The 20,966-nt window shown below is 45.6% G+C and overlaps 1 protein-coding gene across 1 annotated transcript in view; it reads right to left on the minus strand.

Annotated features, from left to right (window-relative positions):
• LOC144824374 (fish-egg lectin-like) overlaps positions 1 to 19,173 on the minus strand; it is a 93,591-nt gene extending 74,418 nt beyond the window's left edge. The window contains exon 1 of the mRNA XM_078683486.1: positions 19,077 to 19,173. Coding sequence (XP_078539612.1) covers positions 19,077 to 19,128 — 52 coding nt within the window. The 5' untranslated portion in view covers positions 19,129 to 19,173. The remainder of the gene's footprint in view (positions 1 to 19,076) is intronic.
• Between the last annotated feature and the right edge of the window lie 1,793 nt (positions 19,174 to 20,966).

The following is a 20,966-nucleotide window of genomic DNA, read 5'->3' on the forward strand; positions in this document are numbered from 1 at the left end:
TGAGGGAGAGGATCAGCTGGGTGTCGTCGGCGTAAGAGATGATGTTGAGGTTGTGCTGGCGTGCGATGGCTGCGAGAGGTTTCATGTAGATGTTGAAGAGGGTGGGGCTGAGTGAAGATCCTTGCGGGACGCCGCAGATGACTTCGGTTGCCTCGGAGCGAAACGGGGGGAGGCGGACTCTTGGCGGACATATGTATGAAGCCACGCAAAGCCACGCAGGGTATATATGATTGAGAGGCTTGAGCCGCCTGAGTGTCAGAAACAGTGCCGCAATGGCTGCGCAGGCTGCTTGTAAATAAGCCCCTTAGTACAGAGATTGATTAAACCCTCTCTAATGTAGTAGTAGTAGTAGTAGTATGAGCTTTATTTGATAAAGATTTATCATAAAAGCATATACATCGAAAATTCATATTTTAAAATCATATTGTACAGCATAATAAATAACTCCTACTATACATCATACAACTACAATTAAAAATGAGTTAATCTAATGATCTAATGGTAAACAACTGGATGGCACTGATGAAAAAGGTGGTTCTGTCAAAGCTTCTGTACCTCTTTCAGACTTTCCTCTTACACTAGTCGTAGTAGAAAAGCTTTATTCGATTTCACAGAATATAAAATCATAAAAGCAGCAAATTCATTTCACAAGCAGTCAAATTTCATAGATACATCTTTTAAAACCAAATACATAAATATTAAAAACTAATGAAACTTTTCCTTTTCCTCAAAATGCTTTTTAAAAAGCCTGTCATTGTAGCAACACAGTATACATCGTTTAAAGATTGTAAAAACAACAATGCCGAACGGCATTGTCTCTCCAGGTCACTTGTTTTTTTTAGAAGTGGTTTTATCCATCTAGACCTTTCTACAGCATAAAATTTACAGAAACATATCACGTGCAGGGTAGATTGGTCTGACGTGCAATCGCACGGACACTTACAAAGTGATCTGGACCAATCGTTTACAGTAGGAAATGTAATTAGGCGAAAAAAGACATCAAATCTAAATCTTGTCAATATATATCTGTCAAAGCCGTCTAGGCACCAAATTAAATAAGGTTGAATTGTACACGTTGCTAAGGTAAGTTGATGTTGCTGTACTGTTTTTTTGTTTATTTCTAAACTTAACCTTAATGATTCTAGATGGTTCCAACAGAGCAACTTTAAATCCTTCCTTGTTATAGTACTCAAGGATTCCGGATGTCCAAAAAACTCTGGTCTCCCCAGATCGTTAGTAAACTTACAAATGTAGGACAGCCATTGTATCCTGATAGCCTTGTCCAAGCCCAGCGAGTCAGAGATGATGTCTCTGTTTAATACAAGATCGGGCAAAGTCCAAACTCTATGCCATAGTAATATAGGTTGCAGACTAATCAGATCGCTAATGTACCGCATGCCCAGCTCCGAATGACAGTTAAAAACAGAAGAACTTTGAGGAATGGCTAAAATGAATCTTAAAAAAGCATTTTCTACCTTTTGGATAGGTGAGGAGTCGTGAATTCCCCAGACGCCTCCCCCGTAGATGGCAGTACTTATGCACTTAGCCTGGTAGGTCTTTAACAGGATTTCAGGGGGTCTTTGCCCCATTTTTTTGGCAAATATCATGAGTGCAGCCGTAGCTCTCTTAAACATTGGTGACCTACTTCTGATAGCTTGACCCCAGGAACCTGAATCCTCTAATACGATACCCAGGTAGGAAAGAGTTTTAGTTGGTGCAATTTTCTCTTTCCCAGCGAACAGAGAACAGTCTCTGTTCTTTCGTCACATTGAGTTTCAGGCCCCTGTTATCCATAAAATGTATCTATGTATCTAATGCCGTTTGTAGGCCTATTTGTGTTCTAGCCATTATCACGGCATCATCTGCATACAGGAGTGACACAATCTGTTTATGGTTTACCTGCGGGGAATCTTTGACCTTAGCCACCAGTTCTTTTTCCAGATCGTTAGTATATAAGGAGAAAAGAAAAGGGGTGAGTATGCAGCCTTGCCTTACTCCTCACTTCACATGGAACGACTTAGTGCATTCCCCATTGACCCCGTATCTCACTTTTGCCCTAGCGCCTGCATAAAGTTGTCTTAAAAAGGGTATTAACACCTCATCCACCTTCATATCTGTTAAAATCTGCCATAATAGGCTGTGGATTACACAATCAAACGCAGCGCTACGATCGACAAACACTGCATACAATTTGCCGTCCTTTGCCTGCGTATATTTACCTAATAGCATGGAAAAATTAAAAACCTGCTCTAAAGTACCCCGCCCCTCCCTGAACCCATATTGTACCGAAGATAATATATTTTCATCTACTGCCCATTGCTGCAAGCGATTCAGTATAACCCTGCCCGTGACTTTCATGAACGAATCTAAAAGGGATATGGGCGATAACAAGAGGGGTTTTTGCGATCCCCCTTTTTAAAAATAGGTATAATTACAGAATCAGACCAGGTTTTAATTAGACCCAGTTTGCAACTTGCCTCAAGCTCTCGCGTTAGCAATGGGGACCATTGTTCTATCGTGTGCTTGAATAGATCAATTGGGGTGCCGTCGGGGCCTGGAGCTTTGCCATTCTTGCTTTGTTTGATAGCTTCCATAATTTCTTTATTGCTGATAATTATGTTAATTTCCACAAATGTTTTAGGGGCCTCTTGGGGTAATGGCCCCATATCTACAATTTTATTAACCCCTCCTGGATTATAGACTTCTGAAAAGAAGTCTATCCTTGTGTCTTCTGTTATCGCGACCTCAATTCTGGGCTAAAAAAAGGTGCATTGACTGCTCCCCAGAAAGAGGAACTTCCCTTTTTAACGAAGCCTCATATAGATTAGACCAAGCCTCATTTTTAACTTTACGCTTACAGATCTTTCTAGCTATATGCTATTGCTCCCTGCACTTTTTTACTTCTTCGTGGTTTCTCGTAGTATTATGGAGGGCCCTTTTCAGCTGTGAGTGAGCCTTTGTACAAGTTGAATCAAACCAACTATTCTTACAGGTTTTAGGATCTCTGTTTGGGCGCTGTAATTTTTCTTGTATTATCCTGGTGATATCTGCAAAGGAGTCCAATATATCTGAATGTGAAGTCTCCTCTTGTAGACATTTCTTGATCGGTAAGATCGCACCCTTAATTATTTTTATATTGGTGACCTCCGGATCGCTCTTCACCCATCTAATAGAGTATCCGTTTTGCCTACCCAGTGCGCATACTTTAGTCCAGGCTAATCTTTCTACCAGAGAACGTTCCTTATCCTGTGGGAGTAGAATACAAAAGCTAAGTGGGAGATGATCACTGATTCCTATCGTGTGAGTTACGAAGTCAGCTATCCAGGTTGCATGGCTGTTAGAAATAGCAATAAAGTCAACCAGGGTGCTGTGCCCTCTCCCCACAAAAGTGGGGCTAAAGTCCACAGTAGGTGTACATAACCCAAGTTATGAGTAGCCATCACCTCGTTTAAGGAGTCGCCCCCATTAGGATGGGCAAAATGGGGCTGGTGTTCAGTACCGTCTTCCTCATAGTCACCACATCCGCTCAAGAACTGTTGGCAGAGGTTATGGTTAAAGTCGCCGCCCCAAATAACAATGGATTCCCTCCGTGAATTATCGGTCATACTCATAACATCCCCATTTAGGGCACGGACCATGTCACTTACTTGGGCCTTTTCTAGATTGTTATACACGTTGATAATTATTAGCTCAACCTTGGGAGATGCTTTCATAACAATAATCTGGTATTGACTACACGTTCTCATCATTTTAATCGTTGCTGTCCCCATTAGATTTGTAACATAGACACAGAGCCCCCCTTTGTGCCTCCCATGGCTGGAACACCCTGCTGGGACATGATATGTTTTAAAACCGTCAATATGGATTTCGTCCAGAGACCAAGCTTCTTGCAGGCATAGAATATCTATGTTTTTAATGAAATCTGCCCAGATCGGGTTGTTTAACTTAGAACGAAGGCCTGATATATTCCAGAATGTTACCCTACACAGATAGAAAGAGGCGGTAACAAGGATAAATAAGGATATTTCTTCTTGTCATGCCTCACCTGGGGAGGTGCAGGTTTTTGGCACATTCCTAGGTCTTCGCAGGGTGTTCAAGCACGATGAGGAGACGGCGTTGACTTGTCTGGTCATCGAGAGGGAGGGGTCCAGGATGAAGCCCAGGTTGCGTGCGTGGTCGGTTGGCTTGGGTGCGGTGCCCTGGGCTGGGGGCCACCAGGAGTCGTCCCAGGCGGAGGGCGAAGATCCCAGGATGAGGACTTCCGTCTTGTCTGAGTTCAGTTTCAGGCGGCTGTCCTTCATCCACTCAGCGACGTCTTTCATCCCTTCGTGTAGGCAGGTTCTGGCGGTGTCGGTGTCTCTGGTGAGGGAGAGGATCAGCTGGGTGTCGTCGGCGTAAGAGATGATGTTGAGGTTGTGCTGGCGTGCGATGGCTGCGAGAGGTTTCATGTAGATGTTGAAGAGGGTGGGGCTGAGTGAAGATCCTTGCGGGACGCCGCAGATGACTTCGGTTGCCTCGGAGCGAAACGGGGGGAGGCGGACTCTTGGCGGACATATGTATGAAGCCACGCAAAGCCACGCAGGGTATATATGATTGAGAGGCTTGAGCCGCCTGAGTGTCAGAAACAGTGCCGCAATGGCTGCGCAGGCTGCTTGTAAATAAGCCCCTTAGTACAGAGATTGATTAAACCCTCTCTAATGTAGTAGTAGTAGTAGTAGTATGAGCTTTATTTGATAAAGATTTATCATAAAAGCATATACATCGAAAATTCATATTTTAAAATCATATTGTACAGCATAATAAATAACTCCTACTATACATCATACAACTACAATTAAAAATGAGTTAATCTAATGATCTAATGGTAAACAACTGGATGGCACTGATGAAAAAGGTGGTTCTGTCAAAGCTTCTGTACCTCTTTCAGACTTTCCTCTTACACTAGTCGTAGTAGAAAAGCTTTATTCGATTTCACAGAATATAAAATCATAAAAGCAGCAAATTCATTTCACAAGCAGTCAAATTTCATAGATACATCTTTTAAAACCAAATACATAAATATTAAAAACTAATGAAACTTTTCCTTTTCCTCAAAATGCTTTTTAAAAAGCCTGTCATTGTAGCAACACAGTATACATCGTTTAAAGATTGTAAAAACAACAATGCCGAACGGCATTGTCTCTCCAGGTCACTTGTTTTTTTTAGAAGTGGTTTTATCCATCTAGACCTTTCTACAGCATAAAATTTACAGAAACATATCACGTGCAGGGTAGATTGGTCTGACGTGCAATCGCACGGACACTTACAAAGTGATCTGGACCAATCGTTTACAGTAGGAAATGTAATTAGGCGAAAAAAGACATCAAATCTAAATCTTGTCAATATATATCTGTCAAAGCCGTCTAGGCACCAAATTAAATAAGGTTGAATTGTACACGTTGCTAAGGTAAGTTGATGTTGCTGTACTGTTTTTTTGTTTATTTCTAAACTTAACCTTAATGATTCTAGATGGTTCCAACAGAGCAACTTTAAATCCTTCCTTGTTATAGTACTCAAGGATTCCGGATGTCCAAAAAACTCTGGTCTCCCCAGATCGTTAGTAAACTTACAAATGTAGGACAGCCATTGTATCCTGATAGCCTTGTCCAAGCCCAGCGAGTCAGAGATGATGTCTCTGTTTAATACAAGATCGGGCAAAGTCCAAACTCTATGCCATAGTAATATAGGTTGCAGACTAATCAGATCGCTAATGTACCGCATGCCCAGCTCCGAATGACAGTTAAAAACAGAAGAACTTTGAGGAATGGCTAAAATGAATCTTAAAAAAGCATTTTCTACCTTTTGGATAGGTGAGGAGTCGTGAATTCCCCAGACGCCTCCCCCGTAGATGGCAGTACTTATGCACTTAGCCTGGTAGGTCTTTAACAGGATTTCAGGGGGTCTTTGCCCCATTTTTTTGGCAAATATCATGAGTGCAGCCGTAGCTCTCTTAAACATTGGTGACCTACTTCTGATAGCTTGACCCCAGGAACCTGAATCCTCTAATACGATACCCAGGTAGGAAAGAGTTTTAGTTGGTGCAATTTTCTCTTTCCCAGCGAACAGAGAACAGTCTCTGTTCTTTCGTCACATTGAGTTTCAGGCCCCTGTTATCCATAAAATGTATCTATGTATCTAATGCCGTTTGTAGGCCTATTTGTGTTCTAGCCATTATCACGGCATCATCTGCATACAGGAGTGACACAATCTGTTTATGGTTTACCTGCGGGGAATCTTTGACCTTAGCCACCAGTTCTTTTTCCAGATCGTTAGTATATAAGGAGAAAAGAAAAGGGGTGAGTATGCAGCCTTGCCTTACTCCTCACTTCACATGGAACGACTTAGTGCATTCCCCATTGACCCCGTATCTCACTTTTGCCCTAGCGCCTGCATAAAGTTGTCTTAAAAAGGGTATTAACACCTCATCCACCTTCATATCTGTTAAAATCTGCCATAATAGGCTGTGGATTACACAATCAAACGCAGCGCTACGATCGACAAACACTGCATACAATTTGCCGTCCTTTGCCTGCGTATATTTACCTAATAGCATGGAAAAATTAAAAACCTGCTCTAAAGTACCCCGCCCCTCCCTGAACCCATATTGTACCGAAGATAATATATTTTCATCTACTGCCCATTGCTGCAAGCGATTCAGTATAACCCTGCCCGTGACTTTCATGAACGAATCTAAAAGGGATATGGGCGATAACAAGAGGGGTTTTTGCGATCCCCCTTTTTAAAAATAGGTATAATTACAGAATCAGACCAGGTTTTAATTAGACCCAGTTTGCAACTTGCCTCAAGCTCTCGCGTTAGCAATGGGGACCATTGTTCTATCGTGTGCTTGAATAGATCAATTGGGGTGCCGTCGGGGCCTGGAGCTTTGCCATTCTTGCTTTGTTTGATAGCTTCCATAATTTCTTTATTGCTGATAATTATGTTAATTTCCACAAATGTTTTAGGGGCCTCTTGGGGTAATGGCCCCATATCTACAATTTTATTAACCCCTCCTGGATTATAGACTTCTGAAAAGAAGTCTATCCTTGTGTCTTCTGTTATCGCGACCTCAATTCTGGGCTAAAAAAAGGTGCATTGACTGCTCCCCAGAAAGAGGAACTTCCCTTTTTAACGAAGCCTCATATAGATTAGACCAAGCCTCATTTTTAACTTTACGCTTACAGATCTTTCTAGCTATATGCTATTGCTCCCTGCACTTTTTTACTTCTTCGTGGTTTCTCGTAGTATTATGGAGGGCCCTTTTCAGCTGTGAGTGAGCCTTTGTACAAGTTGAATCAAACCAACTATTCTTACAGGTTTTAGGATCTCTGTTTGGGCGCTGTAATTTTTCTTGTATTATCCTGGTGATATCTGCAAAGGAGTCCAATATATCTGAATGTGAAGTCTCCTCCTGTAGACATTTCTTGATCGGTAAGATCGCACCCTTAATTATTTTTATATTGGTGACCTCCGGATCGCTCTTCACCCATCTAATAGAGTATCCGTTTTGCCTACCCAGTGCGCATACTTTAGTCCAGGCTAATCTTTCTACCAGAGAACGTTCCTTATCCTGTGGGAGTAGAATACAAAAGCTAAGTGGGAGATGATCACTGATTCCTATCGTGTGAGTTACGAAGTCAGCTATCCAGGTTGCATGGCTGTTAGAAATAGCAATAAAGTCAACCAGGGTGCTGTGCCCTCTCCCCACAAAAGTGGGGCTAAAGTCCACAGTAGGTGTACATAACCCAAGTTATGAGTAGCCATCACCTCGTTTAAGGAGTCGCCCCCATTAGGATGGGCAAAATGGGGCTGGTGTTCAGTACCGTCTTCCTCATAGTCACCACATCCGCTCAAGAACTGTTGGCAGAGGTTATGGTTAAAGTCGCCGCCCCAAATAACAATGGATTCCCTCCGTGAATTATCGGTCATACTCATAACATCCCCATTTAGGGCACGGACCATGTCACTTACTTGGGCCTTTTCTAGATTGTTATACACGTTGATAATTATTAGCTCAACCTTGGGAGATGCTTTCATAACAATAATCTGGTATTGACTACACGTTCTCATCATTTTAATCGTTGCTGTCCCCATTAGATTTGTAACATAGACACAGAGCCCCCCTTTGTGCCTCCCATGGCTGGAACACCCTGCTGGGACATGATATGTTTTAAAACCGTCAATATGGATTTCGTCCAGAGACCAAGCTTCTTGCAGGCATAGAATATCTATGTTTTTAATGAAATCTGCCCAGATCGGGTTGTTTAACTTAGAACGAAGGCCTGATATATTCCAGAATGTTACCCTACACAGATAGAAAGAGGCGGTAACAAGGATAAATAAGGATATTTCTTCTTGTCATGCCTCACCTGGGGAGGTGCAGGTTTTTGGCACATTCCTAGGTCTACCACTTCTGGCAAATCTTGGAATTCTTCAAAATCCATGGTTGTGGCGTGGGAATACCTGTGCAGCACCCGTGGAAAGGACTCCCTGGTACAGAGTAGGGCACTGCGGTGATTTGTGCAGCGTTGCATTGATCGAGATTTAAGAAGCCACTCAGGGTCCTGCAAGGCGGCCTTGTGTGACTTTATGTATCATATTTTTAAGATGTCTCTCCTGCACCAAGTTTTGTGGCACAAGAACGACACAAAGAGGCACATAAATATGCCCCCTTTATTTCTGTGTACTGGAGGACTGACCCAGTAAGAAACCTGTGAATAATGTACCAAAGATACATGCTACCATCATAGAGGAGAAGTATGGGGTGTGTCGACTTTGTGCCTCGTGTATTTTGCTGACGGAGACCTCCCTACCTGCGCTGAGCATCCAATGAACAGCACTGCAGTTAGAGGTGGCAAAATGTCTGTGCGCGGGTGGGGAGGGGAGAGGAAGAACAAAGGACAACCCCCTTAAAAATATAAATGGCAATCACTGCGTGGCAGACACTGGCATTGAGAGTGTCTTGTTTTTGCCCAACAGTGAATTGTCTGAAAGTCAAATCCTGGGACATGTTTGAGAACTGTTACAAACGTAGGGCCTCATTTACGAGGAATTGGCGTGAGGCATTGTCCCAAGTGGTCTTGGTGCGCCGCCCTACGCCACCGAGACCGGCACAAATGCATCATATTTATAAAATTCATTTCATGCATTCCTGTCCATCCCCCCTGCTCTGGTGCACAGTTTGCTTCCTAGCGCCAATGTAGGCAGCCTTGCTCCATGCGAGGGCGCCTCCATTGCAGGCAGGATTGTTTTTTGTGCAGCAAGGGGCACCTTCCTGCATAAACATAATGCTGAAAGGTATTTTCTCGTTCTATGAGTGCTGCACAATGTAGCACACGTGGAAGAGGAAAGAAATTATGAGAAATAACATATTTCTCCTTGTTACGCCTGCTCGGGGGAGGCATACGTTTTTGCCGCTGCTCATGGGTTACGTGATTTCATAAATCTGGGACAGAATCAAAAAATATGGATGTTATGTGGGAAAACCCACTGCAAAGCCCATGGATGCAGAGTACGGCAACGCAGCGCTTTGCACTGCCGTTCCTTTGTCCATATCAATCAATCAATCATGCCATTTGTATAGCGCACTACTCACCCGGGAGGGTCTCAAGGCGCTTGGGGGGAGGGGTATGATACTGCTCGAACAGCCAGGTCTTGAGTTGTTTCCTGAAGGCGAGATGGTCCTGGGTCAGCCGAAGGTGGATGGGGAGGGAGTTCCAAGTCTTGGCAGCCAGGTAAGAGAACGATCTTCCTCCGGCGGTGGCTCTTCGGATGCGTGGTACGGCGGCGAGGGCGAGGCTGGTGGACCGTAGCTGGCGGGTGGGCGTGTAGAAGGTCAGGCGGTCATTGAGGTACTTGGGGCCCAGGTCGTGGAGAGACTTGTGTACGTGGGTGAGGAGCCGGAACGTTAACCTCTTGTCGACGGGGAGCCAGTGCAGGTTCCTCAGGTGGCTGGAGATGTGGCTGCGTCGGGGGACAGCCAGGATGAGTCGGGCGGAGGCGTTCTGGATGCGCTGGAGTCTTTTCTGTAGCTTGGCTGTGGTTCCGGCGTAGAGGGCGTTTCCGTAGTGCAGTCGGCTGGTGACGAGTGCCTGGGTGACAGTCTTCCTGGTCTCGGTCGGGATCCAGCGGAAGATCTTGCGAAGCATACGCAGGGTGTTGAAGCACGATGAGGAGACTGCGTTGACTTGTCTGGTCATCGAGAGGGAGGGGTCCAGGATGAAGCCCAGGTTGCGTGCGTGGTCGGTTGGCTTGGGTGCGGTGCCCTGGGCTGGGGGCCACCAGGAGTCGTCCCAGGCGCAGGGCGAAGATCCCAGGATGAGGACTTCCGTCTTGTCCGAGTTCAGTTTCAGGCGGCTGTCCTTCATCCACTCGGCGACGTCTTTCATCCCTTCGTGTAGGCAGGTTCTGGCGGTGTCGGGGTCTCTGGTGAGGGAGAGGATCAGCTGGGTGTCGTCGGCGTAAGAGATGATGTTGAGGTTGTGCTGGCGTGCGATGGCTGCGAGAGGTTTCATGTAGATGTTGAAGAGGGTGGGGCTGAGTGAAGATCCTTGCGGGACGCCGCAGATGACTTCGGTTGGCTCGGAGCGAAACGGGGGGAGGCGGACTCTTGGCGGACATATGTATGAAGCCACGCAAAGCCACGCAGGGTATATATGATTGAGAGGCTTGAGCCGCCTGAGTGTCAGAAACAGTGCCGCAATGGCGGCGCAGGCTGCTTGTAAATAAGCCCCTTAGTACAGAGATTGATTAAACCCTCTCTAATGTAGTAGTAGTAGTAGTAGTAGTATGAGCTTTATTTGATAAAGATTTATCATAAAAGCATATACATCGAAAATTCATATTTTAAAATCATAGAGTACAGCATAATAAATAACTCCTACTATACATCATACAACTACAATTAAAAATGAGTTAATCTAATGATCTAATGGTAAACAACTGGATGGCACTGATGAAAAAGGTGGTTCTTTCAAAACTTCTGTACCTCTTTCAGACTTTCCTCTTACGCTAGTCGTAGTAGAAAAGCTATATTCGATTTCACAGAATATAAAATCATAAAAGCAGCAAATTCATTTCACAAGCAGTCAAATTTCATGGATACATCTTTTAAAACCAAATACATAAATATTAAAAACTAATGAAACTTTTCCTTTTCCTCAAAATGCTTTTTAAAAAGCCTGTTATTGTAGCAACACAGTATACATCGTTTAAAGATTGTAAAAACAACAATACCGAACGGCATTGTCTCTCCAGGTCACTTGTTTTTTTTAGAAGTGGTTTTATCCATCTAGACCTTTCTACAGCATAAAATGTACAGAAACATATCACGTGCAGGGTAGATTGGTCTGACGTGCAATCGCACGGACACTTACAAAGTGATCTGGACCAATCGTTTACAGTAGGAAATGTAATTAGGCGAAAAAAGACATCAAATCTAAATCTTGTCAATATATATCTGTCAAAGCCGTCTAGGCACCAAATTAAATAAGGTTGAATTGTACACGTTGCTAAGGTAAGTTGATGTTGCTGTACTGTTTTTTTGTTTATTTCTAAACTTAACCTTAATGATTCTAGATGGTTCCAACAGAGCAACTTTAAATCCTTCCTTGTTATAGTACTCAAGGATTCCGGATGTCCAAAAAACTCTGGTCTCCCCAGATCGTTAGTAAACTTACAAATGTAGGACAGCCATTGTATCCTGATAGCCTTGTCCAAGCCCAGCGAGTCAGAGATGATGTCTCTGTTTAATACAAGATCGGGCAAAGTCCAAACTCTATGCCATAGTAATATAGGTTGCATACTAATCAGATCGCTAATGTACCGCATGCCCAGCTCCGAATGACAGTTAAAAACAGAAGAACTTTGAGGAATGGCTAAAATGAATCTTAAAAAAGCATTTTCTACCTTTTGGATAGGTGAGGAGTCGTGAATTCCCCAGACGCCTCCCCCGTAGATGGCAGTACTTATGCACTTAGCCTGGTAGGTCTTTAACAGGATTTCAGGGGGTCTTTGCCCCATTTTTTGGGCAAATATCATGAGTGCAGCCGTAGCTCTCTTAAACATTGGTGACCTACTTCTGATAGCTTGACCCCAGGAACCTGAATCCTCTAATACGATACCCAGGTAGGAAAGAGTTTTAGTTGGTGCAATTTTCTCTTTCCCAGCGAACAGAGAACAGTCTCTGTTCTTTCGTCTTCCGCAGGTCATAACAAAAGTTTTAGTCACATTGAGTTTCAGGACCCTGTTATCCATAAAATATATGTATGTATCTAATGCCGTTTGTAGGCCTATTTGTGTTCTAGCCATTATCACGGCATCATCTGCATACAGGAGTGACACAATCTGTTTATGGTTTACCTGCAGGGAATCTTTGACCTTAGCCACCAGTTCTTTTTCCAGATCGTTAGTATATAAGGAGAAAAGAAAAGGGGCGAGTATGCAGCCTTGCCTTACTCCTCACTTCACATGGAACGACTTAGTGCATTCCCCATTGACCCCGTATCTCACTTTTGCCCTAGCGCCTGCATAAAGTTGTCTTAAAAAGGGTATTAACACCTCATCCACCTTCATATCTGTTAAAATCTGCCATAATAGGCTGTGGATTACACAATCAAACGCAGCGCTACGATCGACAAACACTGCATACAATTTGCCGTCCTTTGCCTGCGTATATTTACCTAATAGCATGGAAAAATTAAAAACCTGCTCTAAAGTACCCCGCCCCTCCCTGAACCCATATTGTACCGAAGATAATATATTTTCATCTACTGCCCATTGCTGCAAGCGATTCAGTATAACCTTGCCCGTGACTTTCATGAACGAATCTAAAAGGGATATGGGCGATAACAAGAGGGGTTTTTGCGATCCCCCTTTTTAAAAATAGGTATAATTACAGAATCAGACCAGGTTTTAATTAGACCCAGTTTGCAACTTGCCTCAAGCTCTCGCGTTAGCAATGGGGACCATTGTTCTATCGTGTGCTTGAATAGATCAATTGGGGTGCCGTCGGGGCCTGGAGCTTTGCCATTCTTGCTTTGTTTGATAGCTTCCATAATTTCTTTATTGCTGATAATTATGTTAATTTCCACAAATGTTTTAGGGGCCTCTTGGGGTAATGGCCCCATATCTACAATTTTATTAACCCCTCCTGGATTATAGACTTCTGAAAAGAAGTCTATCCTTGTGTCTTCTGTTATCGCGACCTCAATTCTAGAATTATCCCCTGGGCTAAAAAAAGGTGCATTGACTGCTCCCCAGAAAGAGGAACTGTCCCTTTTTAACGAAGCCTCATATAGATTAGACCAAGCCTCATTTTTAATTTTACGCTTACAGATCTTTCTAGCTATATGCTATTGCTTCCTGCACTTTTTTACTTCTTCGTGGTTTCTCGTAGTATTATGGAGGGCCCTTTTCAGCTGTGAGTGAGCCTTTGTACAAGTTGAATCAAACCAACTATTCTTACAGGTTTTAGGATCTCTGTTTGGGCGCTGTAATTTTTCTTGTATTATCCTGGTGATATCTGCAAAGGAGTCCAATATATCTGAATGTGAAGTCTCCTCCTGTAGACACTTCTTGATCGGTAGCCTTAATTATTTTTATATTGGTGACCTCCGGATCGCTCTTCACCCATCTAATAGCGTATCCGTTTTGCCTACCCAGTGCGCATCCTTTAGTCCAGGCTAATCTTTCTACCAGTGAACGTTCCTTATCCTGTGGGAGTACAATACAAAAGCTAAGTGGGAGATGATCACTGATTCCTATCGTGCGAGTTACGAAGTCAGCTATCCAGGTTGCATGGCTGTTAGAAATAGCAATAAAGTCAACCAGGGTGCTGTGCCCTCTCCCCACAAAAGTGGGGCTAAAGTCCACAGTAGGTGTACATAACCCAAGTTATGAGTAGCCATCGCCTCGTTAAAGGAGTCGCCCCCATTAGGATGGGCGAAATGGGGCTGGTGTTCAGTACCATCTTCCTCATAGTCACCACATCCGCTCAAGAACTGTTGGAAGAGGTTATGGTTAAAGTCGCCGCCCCAAATAACAATGGATTCCCTCCGTGAATTATCGGTCATACTCATAACATCCCCATTTAGGGCACGGACCATGTCACTTACTTGGGCCTTTTCTAGATTGTTATACATGTTGATAATTATTAGCTCAATCTTGGGAGATGCTTTCATAACAATAATCTGGTATTGACTACACGTTCTCATCATTTTAATCGTTGCTGTCCCCATTAGATCTGTAGCATAGACACAGAGCCCCCCTTTGTGCCTCCCATGGCTGGAACACCCTGCTGGGACATGATATGTTTTAAAACCGTCAATATGGATTTCGTCCAGAGACCAAGCTTCTTGCAGGCATAGAATATCTATGTTTTTAATTAAATCTGCCCAGATTGGGTTGTTTAACTTAGAACGAAGGCCTGATATATTCCAGAATGTTACCCTACACCGTCCCTTACCAAGTGTACCTTAAGATCTAGGGTGATCTGTTAAGCCCAGATGATTAATTAAAATAGCTGCCTTTATGTGTTCTACAGCAGCAGGCTGATTTTCACAAGAGGTAACCCCGCTAATTTGTGTTGGAAGTCAGTCAACTCCTTCCATACCACGTAGCACGGAGAAACGGTTAGAGGTAGGGATACTAAAACCGTAATGGGTAAAATTAGGACCAGAGGGAACGCGAGAATTAGTGGGATAATCCAACATGGATTGTGGATAAAAATAACTTAGGTCGTGCGTTGCAATTTCATCCTTCCCTCCCGCAGAGTACCAATCGTTGATGTATATCACAGCTCCACGATCCCTGAAATTGACCAGGAGGATGTCCCCTCTAAGGTCCTTTGGTCTCTTCCCCACCTAATCCAGTCTCCTAACATTAAGGATTTCGCCATTAAAATTTGCCGGTAGTGGTCTGTTGTTACACAACCAAAAGATTACTTTATTCTTTAACTGATGGTAATCTTCGTCTTTTCTTTCCATTAGTTCTGGCCCCCCAGTTAAAACCACTACGTATGGTACCGCCTCGGGTGGTAGATCTATCCTATGTAGATTTTTTCTGCTACGTTTTTTAGGGGAGGGCCCAATATTGGTTGTCTCAGAAGTACCCTGTTTACAATCCTTTGCTTCTTCTCTCTCCCCCCTACTAACAACCGCACCTTTATCTGTGTCCTGAGCTACTGGATTGTTTTGTCCTTGAGCGGGACTTCTATCCCCACCAATCATCTCAGTGGCTAATATCTGTCCTGATATGATGTCCTGACTAGGAGTTACGTGTTTACTATGTCCTATGTCACCAATCAATTTTGAGTGTATTACCGTTTCCGCTTCTATTCGTCCTAATTGATCACCCATTCTTTTTACTCTTTCTTCCAGTGGAAGTATTGGTGACTTAATCAGCTGTTCCATGCTCCCCATCAATTCTTTTATTGTAAGTGTAGACGGGAGAGACTGTTCAGGGATTGTCTTTTTTGTAGATGTAGGTTTATTCCCTGCTGGACTCTGCGATGTTTTTGATAGTTTTGCGCATCTATCTCCCTTGCTATCATTCCCGGGCTTTCTTTTTTTTAAAGTGGGACCTGGTTCTTTGGATGTACTGGATAAGTACTCTTTTGAGGTGTCCATCTCAAGAGTTACCAATGGTACTATCTCGATAGGTGTATCCGCTGAAGTTTCTAAAATCATATCATTTGATTCCGCCTCATTTGGGGATATTTGAATCGGTTGGGTACTTATCAGACAATGTGGCTGCTTGAGAACTTTCGTCCCAGGGTTATGCTCATTATCTATACTGGAACTCAGAGGGGTGACTACTAATCTAATGGCACCCAGCGAGGATTGCTTTTTATGTGCAAGCTCGGTGGAAAGGCGTTTTTCTGCCATGACTATTTCCTTTTCCAACTCTGATGTTACCCTAGTAATGTAGTTATCTAAGGTTCCCCTTACTGCACCTCCCACCAATGTTGTCTTCCCTAGGGTATTACGTCAACTCATGGTATCGTCGGGTATGTAATCGTAGGATTATACAGCTTAAGCAACAATGAAATAAATAATTGAATTCTAGTATGGTGATTACTGCGTAAAGGGCAATGCTTTTAGTACTGAGTACATAGACTAGATATAAGACTGCTATGACATCGTTAAACGGTGCACTTTTAACTCACAGTCTTTTGTCGTTAATTGTCCCGGATCCAAACGTTGGTGGGGTGGCCCAGCCCAGCCTCGGACGGCCACAGACGGTCCCGCCCTTTTCCCGGGCTTCTCCCGGGCTACTCCTGCGCGCTCCCGGGCAGTGGGTGGAGAGATGAAATAAGTAGCAAGTAAGAGGGACGTGGGTGAGGCTTCATGCCGAACGCGTGACCAAATGTAACGGGTCAGGCAGGGACTCCTGGTACTTGGAGTCCCTGCAGCGTTCGGCGCTTTCGTGTGTCCTCCCCCTCGGCCCCCAGCAGCTGCAGACGGCTCCTCAGGCAGACAGAGTCCTTCATGGGTAGCAGGGACCACGAAGCGGCACCCGCCAAGCAGGTGCGGCGAGGAGTGGCTGCAGTGGTTCAAGGGTTCCAGATCCCACGGCAGCAACAACAACAGGTCAGAGGTGCTTTGCTACACCCCCTCAGGTTAGACGGTGATTCCCAACTGTAGCTCTTGGCGGGGCAGTGTTAAGCAAGCAGGCTGTGTGGGCGGGGCTTCAAGCAGAACGCGTGACCAGCTGTAACGGGTCAGGCAGGGACTCCTGGTACTTGGTGTCCCTGCAGCGTTCGGCGCGTTCATGTGTCCGCCCCCTCGGCCCCCAGCAGCTGCAGACGGCTCCCCAGGCAGACAGAGTCCTTCACGGGTACCAGGGACCACAAAGCGGCACCCGCGAAGCGGGTGCGGTGAGGAGTGGCTGAAGAAGTTCAAGGGTTCCAGATCCCACGGCAGCAACAACAATAGGTCAGAGGTGCTCGCTACACTCCCTCAGGTTAGATGGTGATTCCCAACTGTAGCTCTTGGCGGGGCAGTTTTAAGCAAGCAGGCTGTGTGGGCGGGGCTTCAAGCCAAACACGTGACCAGCTGTAACGGGTCAGGCAGGGACTCCTGGTACTTGGAGTCCCTGCAGCGTTCCGCGCGTTCGTGTGTCCGCCCCCTCGGCCCTCAGCAGCTGCAGACGGCTCCCCAGGCAGACAGAGTCCTTCACGGGTAGCAGGGACCACGAAGCGGCACCCTCATAGCGGGTGCCGCGAGGAGTGGCTGCAGAAGTTCAAGGTTTTCAGATCCCACGGCAGCAACAACAATAGGTCAGAGGTGCTCGCTACACTCCCTCAGGTTAGACGGTGATTCCCAACTGTAGCTCTTGGCGGGGCAGTTTTAAGCAAGCAGGCTGTGTGGGCGGGGCTTCAAGCCAAACACGTGACCATCTGTAACGTGTCAGGCAGGGACTCCTGGTACTTGGAGGTCCTGCAGCGTTCAGCGCGTTCGTGTGTCCGCCCCCTCGGCCCTCAGCAGCTGCAGACGGCTCCCCAGGCAGACAGAGTCCTTCACGGGTAGCAGGGACCATGAAGCGGCACCCTCATAGCGGGTGCCGCGAGGAGTGGCTGCAGAAGTTCAAGGTTTCCAGATCCCACGGCAGCAACAACAACATGTCAGAGGTGCTTCGCTACACCCCCTAAGGTTAGACTAGAGAAAGAAAGTTCTCCTTACCCGTCTTCAGCTACTATTGATGACTCTGGCTGGAAACAACCACGTCTTAGCTGGTCCAAGGTACAAAAGCGACACAAACAGGGTTGTTCTGATGCTCCAATATTTGAGATTTACAATTTCTTGGCGCAGGTGCACATTGCTCATCATTGGATACATAACTGTACAAACGCACCATAATATGACTTGGAGTGTAGCCCGGATGAGACGCTCCCTAAACAGACTGCCAAAGGCCAGCATGTCCGGACCATGAAGTACAAACAGTAAAGTGCTTCGGGTGAGAGTGGGGGTGACTGGCTGTGCAGGGGGTAATCCGTCGTAGTACTTTCTGCAGACTGAAATCACACACTTGCTCCTTGCTAAGGTGGGTGAAAAATTCCACTCTCACTGGCAGAGTTATGCTTATAATGCAGAGTTCCGGCAAAACTCCACCAACCACACTACCGAGACACCTCAGGGAAGTAGTGCACTTTATACATTTAATTTAATTTTCATTTAATTTCAACCTCCACATGGCAGAGCTTTTTCTTACCGTCCGCTTGCCAGCGTTAAGTTGTTGAGCGAGAATTGGCATCCCCTACCACACATTTTGGACACTAGGATGGCACCCAGTGATATTTTCTCAACGCAGGTGGTCGAAACCGCTCGCGATGAGAAAGCTCCAGTTTGAGTAGAAAATCTACTCCAACGGCAGCAAAGAAGCAGTACACTCTGGCCTGCCTTATGGGGTCCTTCATGCCGATTTTGCAGTGTGGAACAAGCTCTTGGCTCTAAAAAATCAGGATGTATGCCGATTCTGCCTGCTTAACAAACTCTGCATGTCACACTATTAACATACGAGCTTCTAGTCGTACATATGCCCCAGGCATGCAAAAATGTGGAGAGAACACATTTTCAGGGCACAGCAGTGGTGTCGCAACACTTTACAAATGCAAAATGCAACACAAGTCAAAACCAACAAACTGAGGCCAGAAACAGTATAAAAGTTGCTCAGCAGCTCCAAAACTGGCTTGTGTCACCTTCGTGACATGTGTGGTGTAAGAAAGACTCATGCTCACCAACTGCACCTAGTTATTGTGACACCTGTGTGGTGTAAGAGTCAGAGCCACAAACGTCACTACATCATTTTTATACCTGTGTTGTGTAAAAAAGAATCGTCCCACAAACTGCACCTCTTTATTGTTGCACCTGTGCGGTTTAAGAGTCAGACCCACAAACTATACCTCATTATTGTTGCATTTATACCACTGAATCCCTTCTATGCTCCCCTTATCCTACAGCACATGCATGGGTCTACCCAGACTGTGTGTGATCCTGTCACACAAAGCCATACTCACAGCGTTGGATGGGGGACCTCACCTGAGCATTCCACCATCAGGGCCAGAAGCTGCAAAGTTATGGAAGTCGCCATTGTCTGTCTGTCTGTCCGTCTGTTTGTCTGACCTGTCCACCCTTCAGGAACTTCTGCAAGATGAGGAGAGAACTATGTGCTGGGCCTTAAATATGCTGCAATTCCCAGCCCCACCCAGGAGGTGGGACCAGAGGACACATCTGATTGGGCATCAGCTCATGTGCATCTGAGACTCAGAGATGCTGAGAAAGTGCAGGTTCAGCTGCAACAAAGCGAAGCTGCTGAGAGAGTGACAGAGAAAAGCTGCTGAGAGAGTGACAGAGAGAAGCTGCTGCTAGAGTGACAGAGAGAAGCTGCTGAGAGCGTGACAGAGAGAAGCTGCTGCCAGAGTGACAGAGAGAAACTGCTTCCAGAGTGACAGAGATAAGCTGCTGAGAGCGTGACAGAGAGAAGCTGCTGCCAGAGTGACAGAGAGAAACTGCTTCCAGAGTGACAGAGAGAAGCTGCTGAGAGAGTGGCATAGAGAAGCTGCTGAGAGAGTGTCAGAGAGAAGCTGCTGCCAAAGTGACAGATATAAGCTACTGAGAGTGTGACAGAGAGAAGCTGCTGCCAGAGTGACAGAGAGAAGCTGCTGCCAGAGTGACAGAGAGGAGCTGCTGCCAGAGGGACAGAGAGAAGCTGCAGCCAGAGTGACAGAGAGAAGCTGCTAAGAGAATTTCAGAGAGAAGCTGCTGCCAGAGTGACAGAGAGAAGCTGCTGCCAGAGTGACAGAGAGAAGCTCCTGCCAGAGTGACAGAGAGAAGCTCCTGCCAGAGTGATAGAGATAAGCTGCTGAGAGAGTGACAGAGAGAAGCTGCTGCTAGAGTGACAGAGAGAAGCTGCTGAGAGAGTGACAGAGAGAAGCTGCTGCCAGAGTGACAGAGAGAAACTGCTTCCAGAGTGACAGAGAGAAGCTGCTGAGAGGGTGGCATGGAGAAGCTGCTTAGACAGGGCCAGAGAAAAGCTGCTGCCAGAGTGACAGAGATAAGCTACTGAAACAGTGACAGAGAGAAGCTGCTGAGAGAGTGACAGAGAGAAGCTGCTGCCAGAGTGACAGAGAGAAGCTGCTTCCAGAGTGACAGAGAGAAGCTGCTGAGAGAGTGGCATAGAGAAGCTGCCGGGAGTGTGTCAGAGAGAAGCTGCTGCCAAAGTGACAGAGAGAAGCTGCTGAGAGAATTTCAGAGAGAAGCTGCTGCCAGAGTGGCAGAGAGAAGCTGCTGAGATACTTTCAGAGAGACGCTGCTGCTAGAGTGACAGAGAGAAGTTGCGGCAAGAGTGATGGAGATAAGCTACTGCCAGAGTGACAGAGAGAAGCTGCTGCAAGAGAGACAAAGAGAAGCTGCTGAAAGAGTGACAGAGAGAAGCTGCTGCCAGAGTGACAGAGAGAAGCTGCTGAGAGAGTGACAGAGAGAAGCTGCTGCCAGAGTGACAGAGAAGAATTGCGGAGAGAGTGACAGAGAGAAGCTTCTGCCAGAGTGACAGAGAGAAGCTGCTGCCAGAATGACAGAGATCAGTTCTGGTACAGGAGATCCCTCTGGTCAAAAATGCAGCAAGGCCAGGCCAGTGGAACCTCGAGGGTCTGACCCACTGATGACATCAGCAGACGAGAGCCAGGACCCTGGTCTGTGGCAGTGGAACCAGGGGTGCGGGGCGCTGCTGCACCCATCGAATGATGAAGTGACAGAAACAAGCAGAAGTATAAACCTCCAGGAAGAGGCAGCCTTTCTTTTGATTGATCATGTGCTGGATCCTTTGGGTGAAATCGAACCCACACACAATGAGCAGTGTTTGTTGAGAACTCACTGGGACTTTTTATTTATTGGGAAGGTACAAATGTTTCAGAAAGTAAAACACTTGAA

The sequence above is a fragment of the Lissotriton helveticus genome, chromosome 3_1 (assembly GCF_964261635.1).
Source record: "Lissotriton helveticus chromosome 3_1, aLisHel1.1, whole genome shotgun sequence".
NCBI lineage: Eukaryota > Metazoa > Chordata > Amphibia > Caudata > Salamandridae > Lissotriton > Lissotriton helveticus.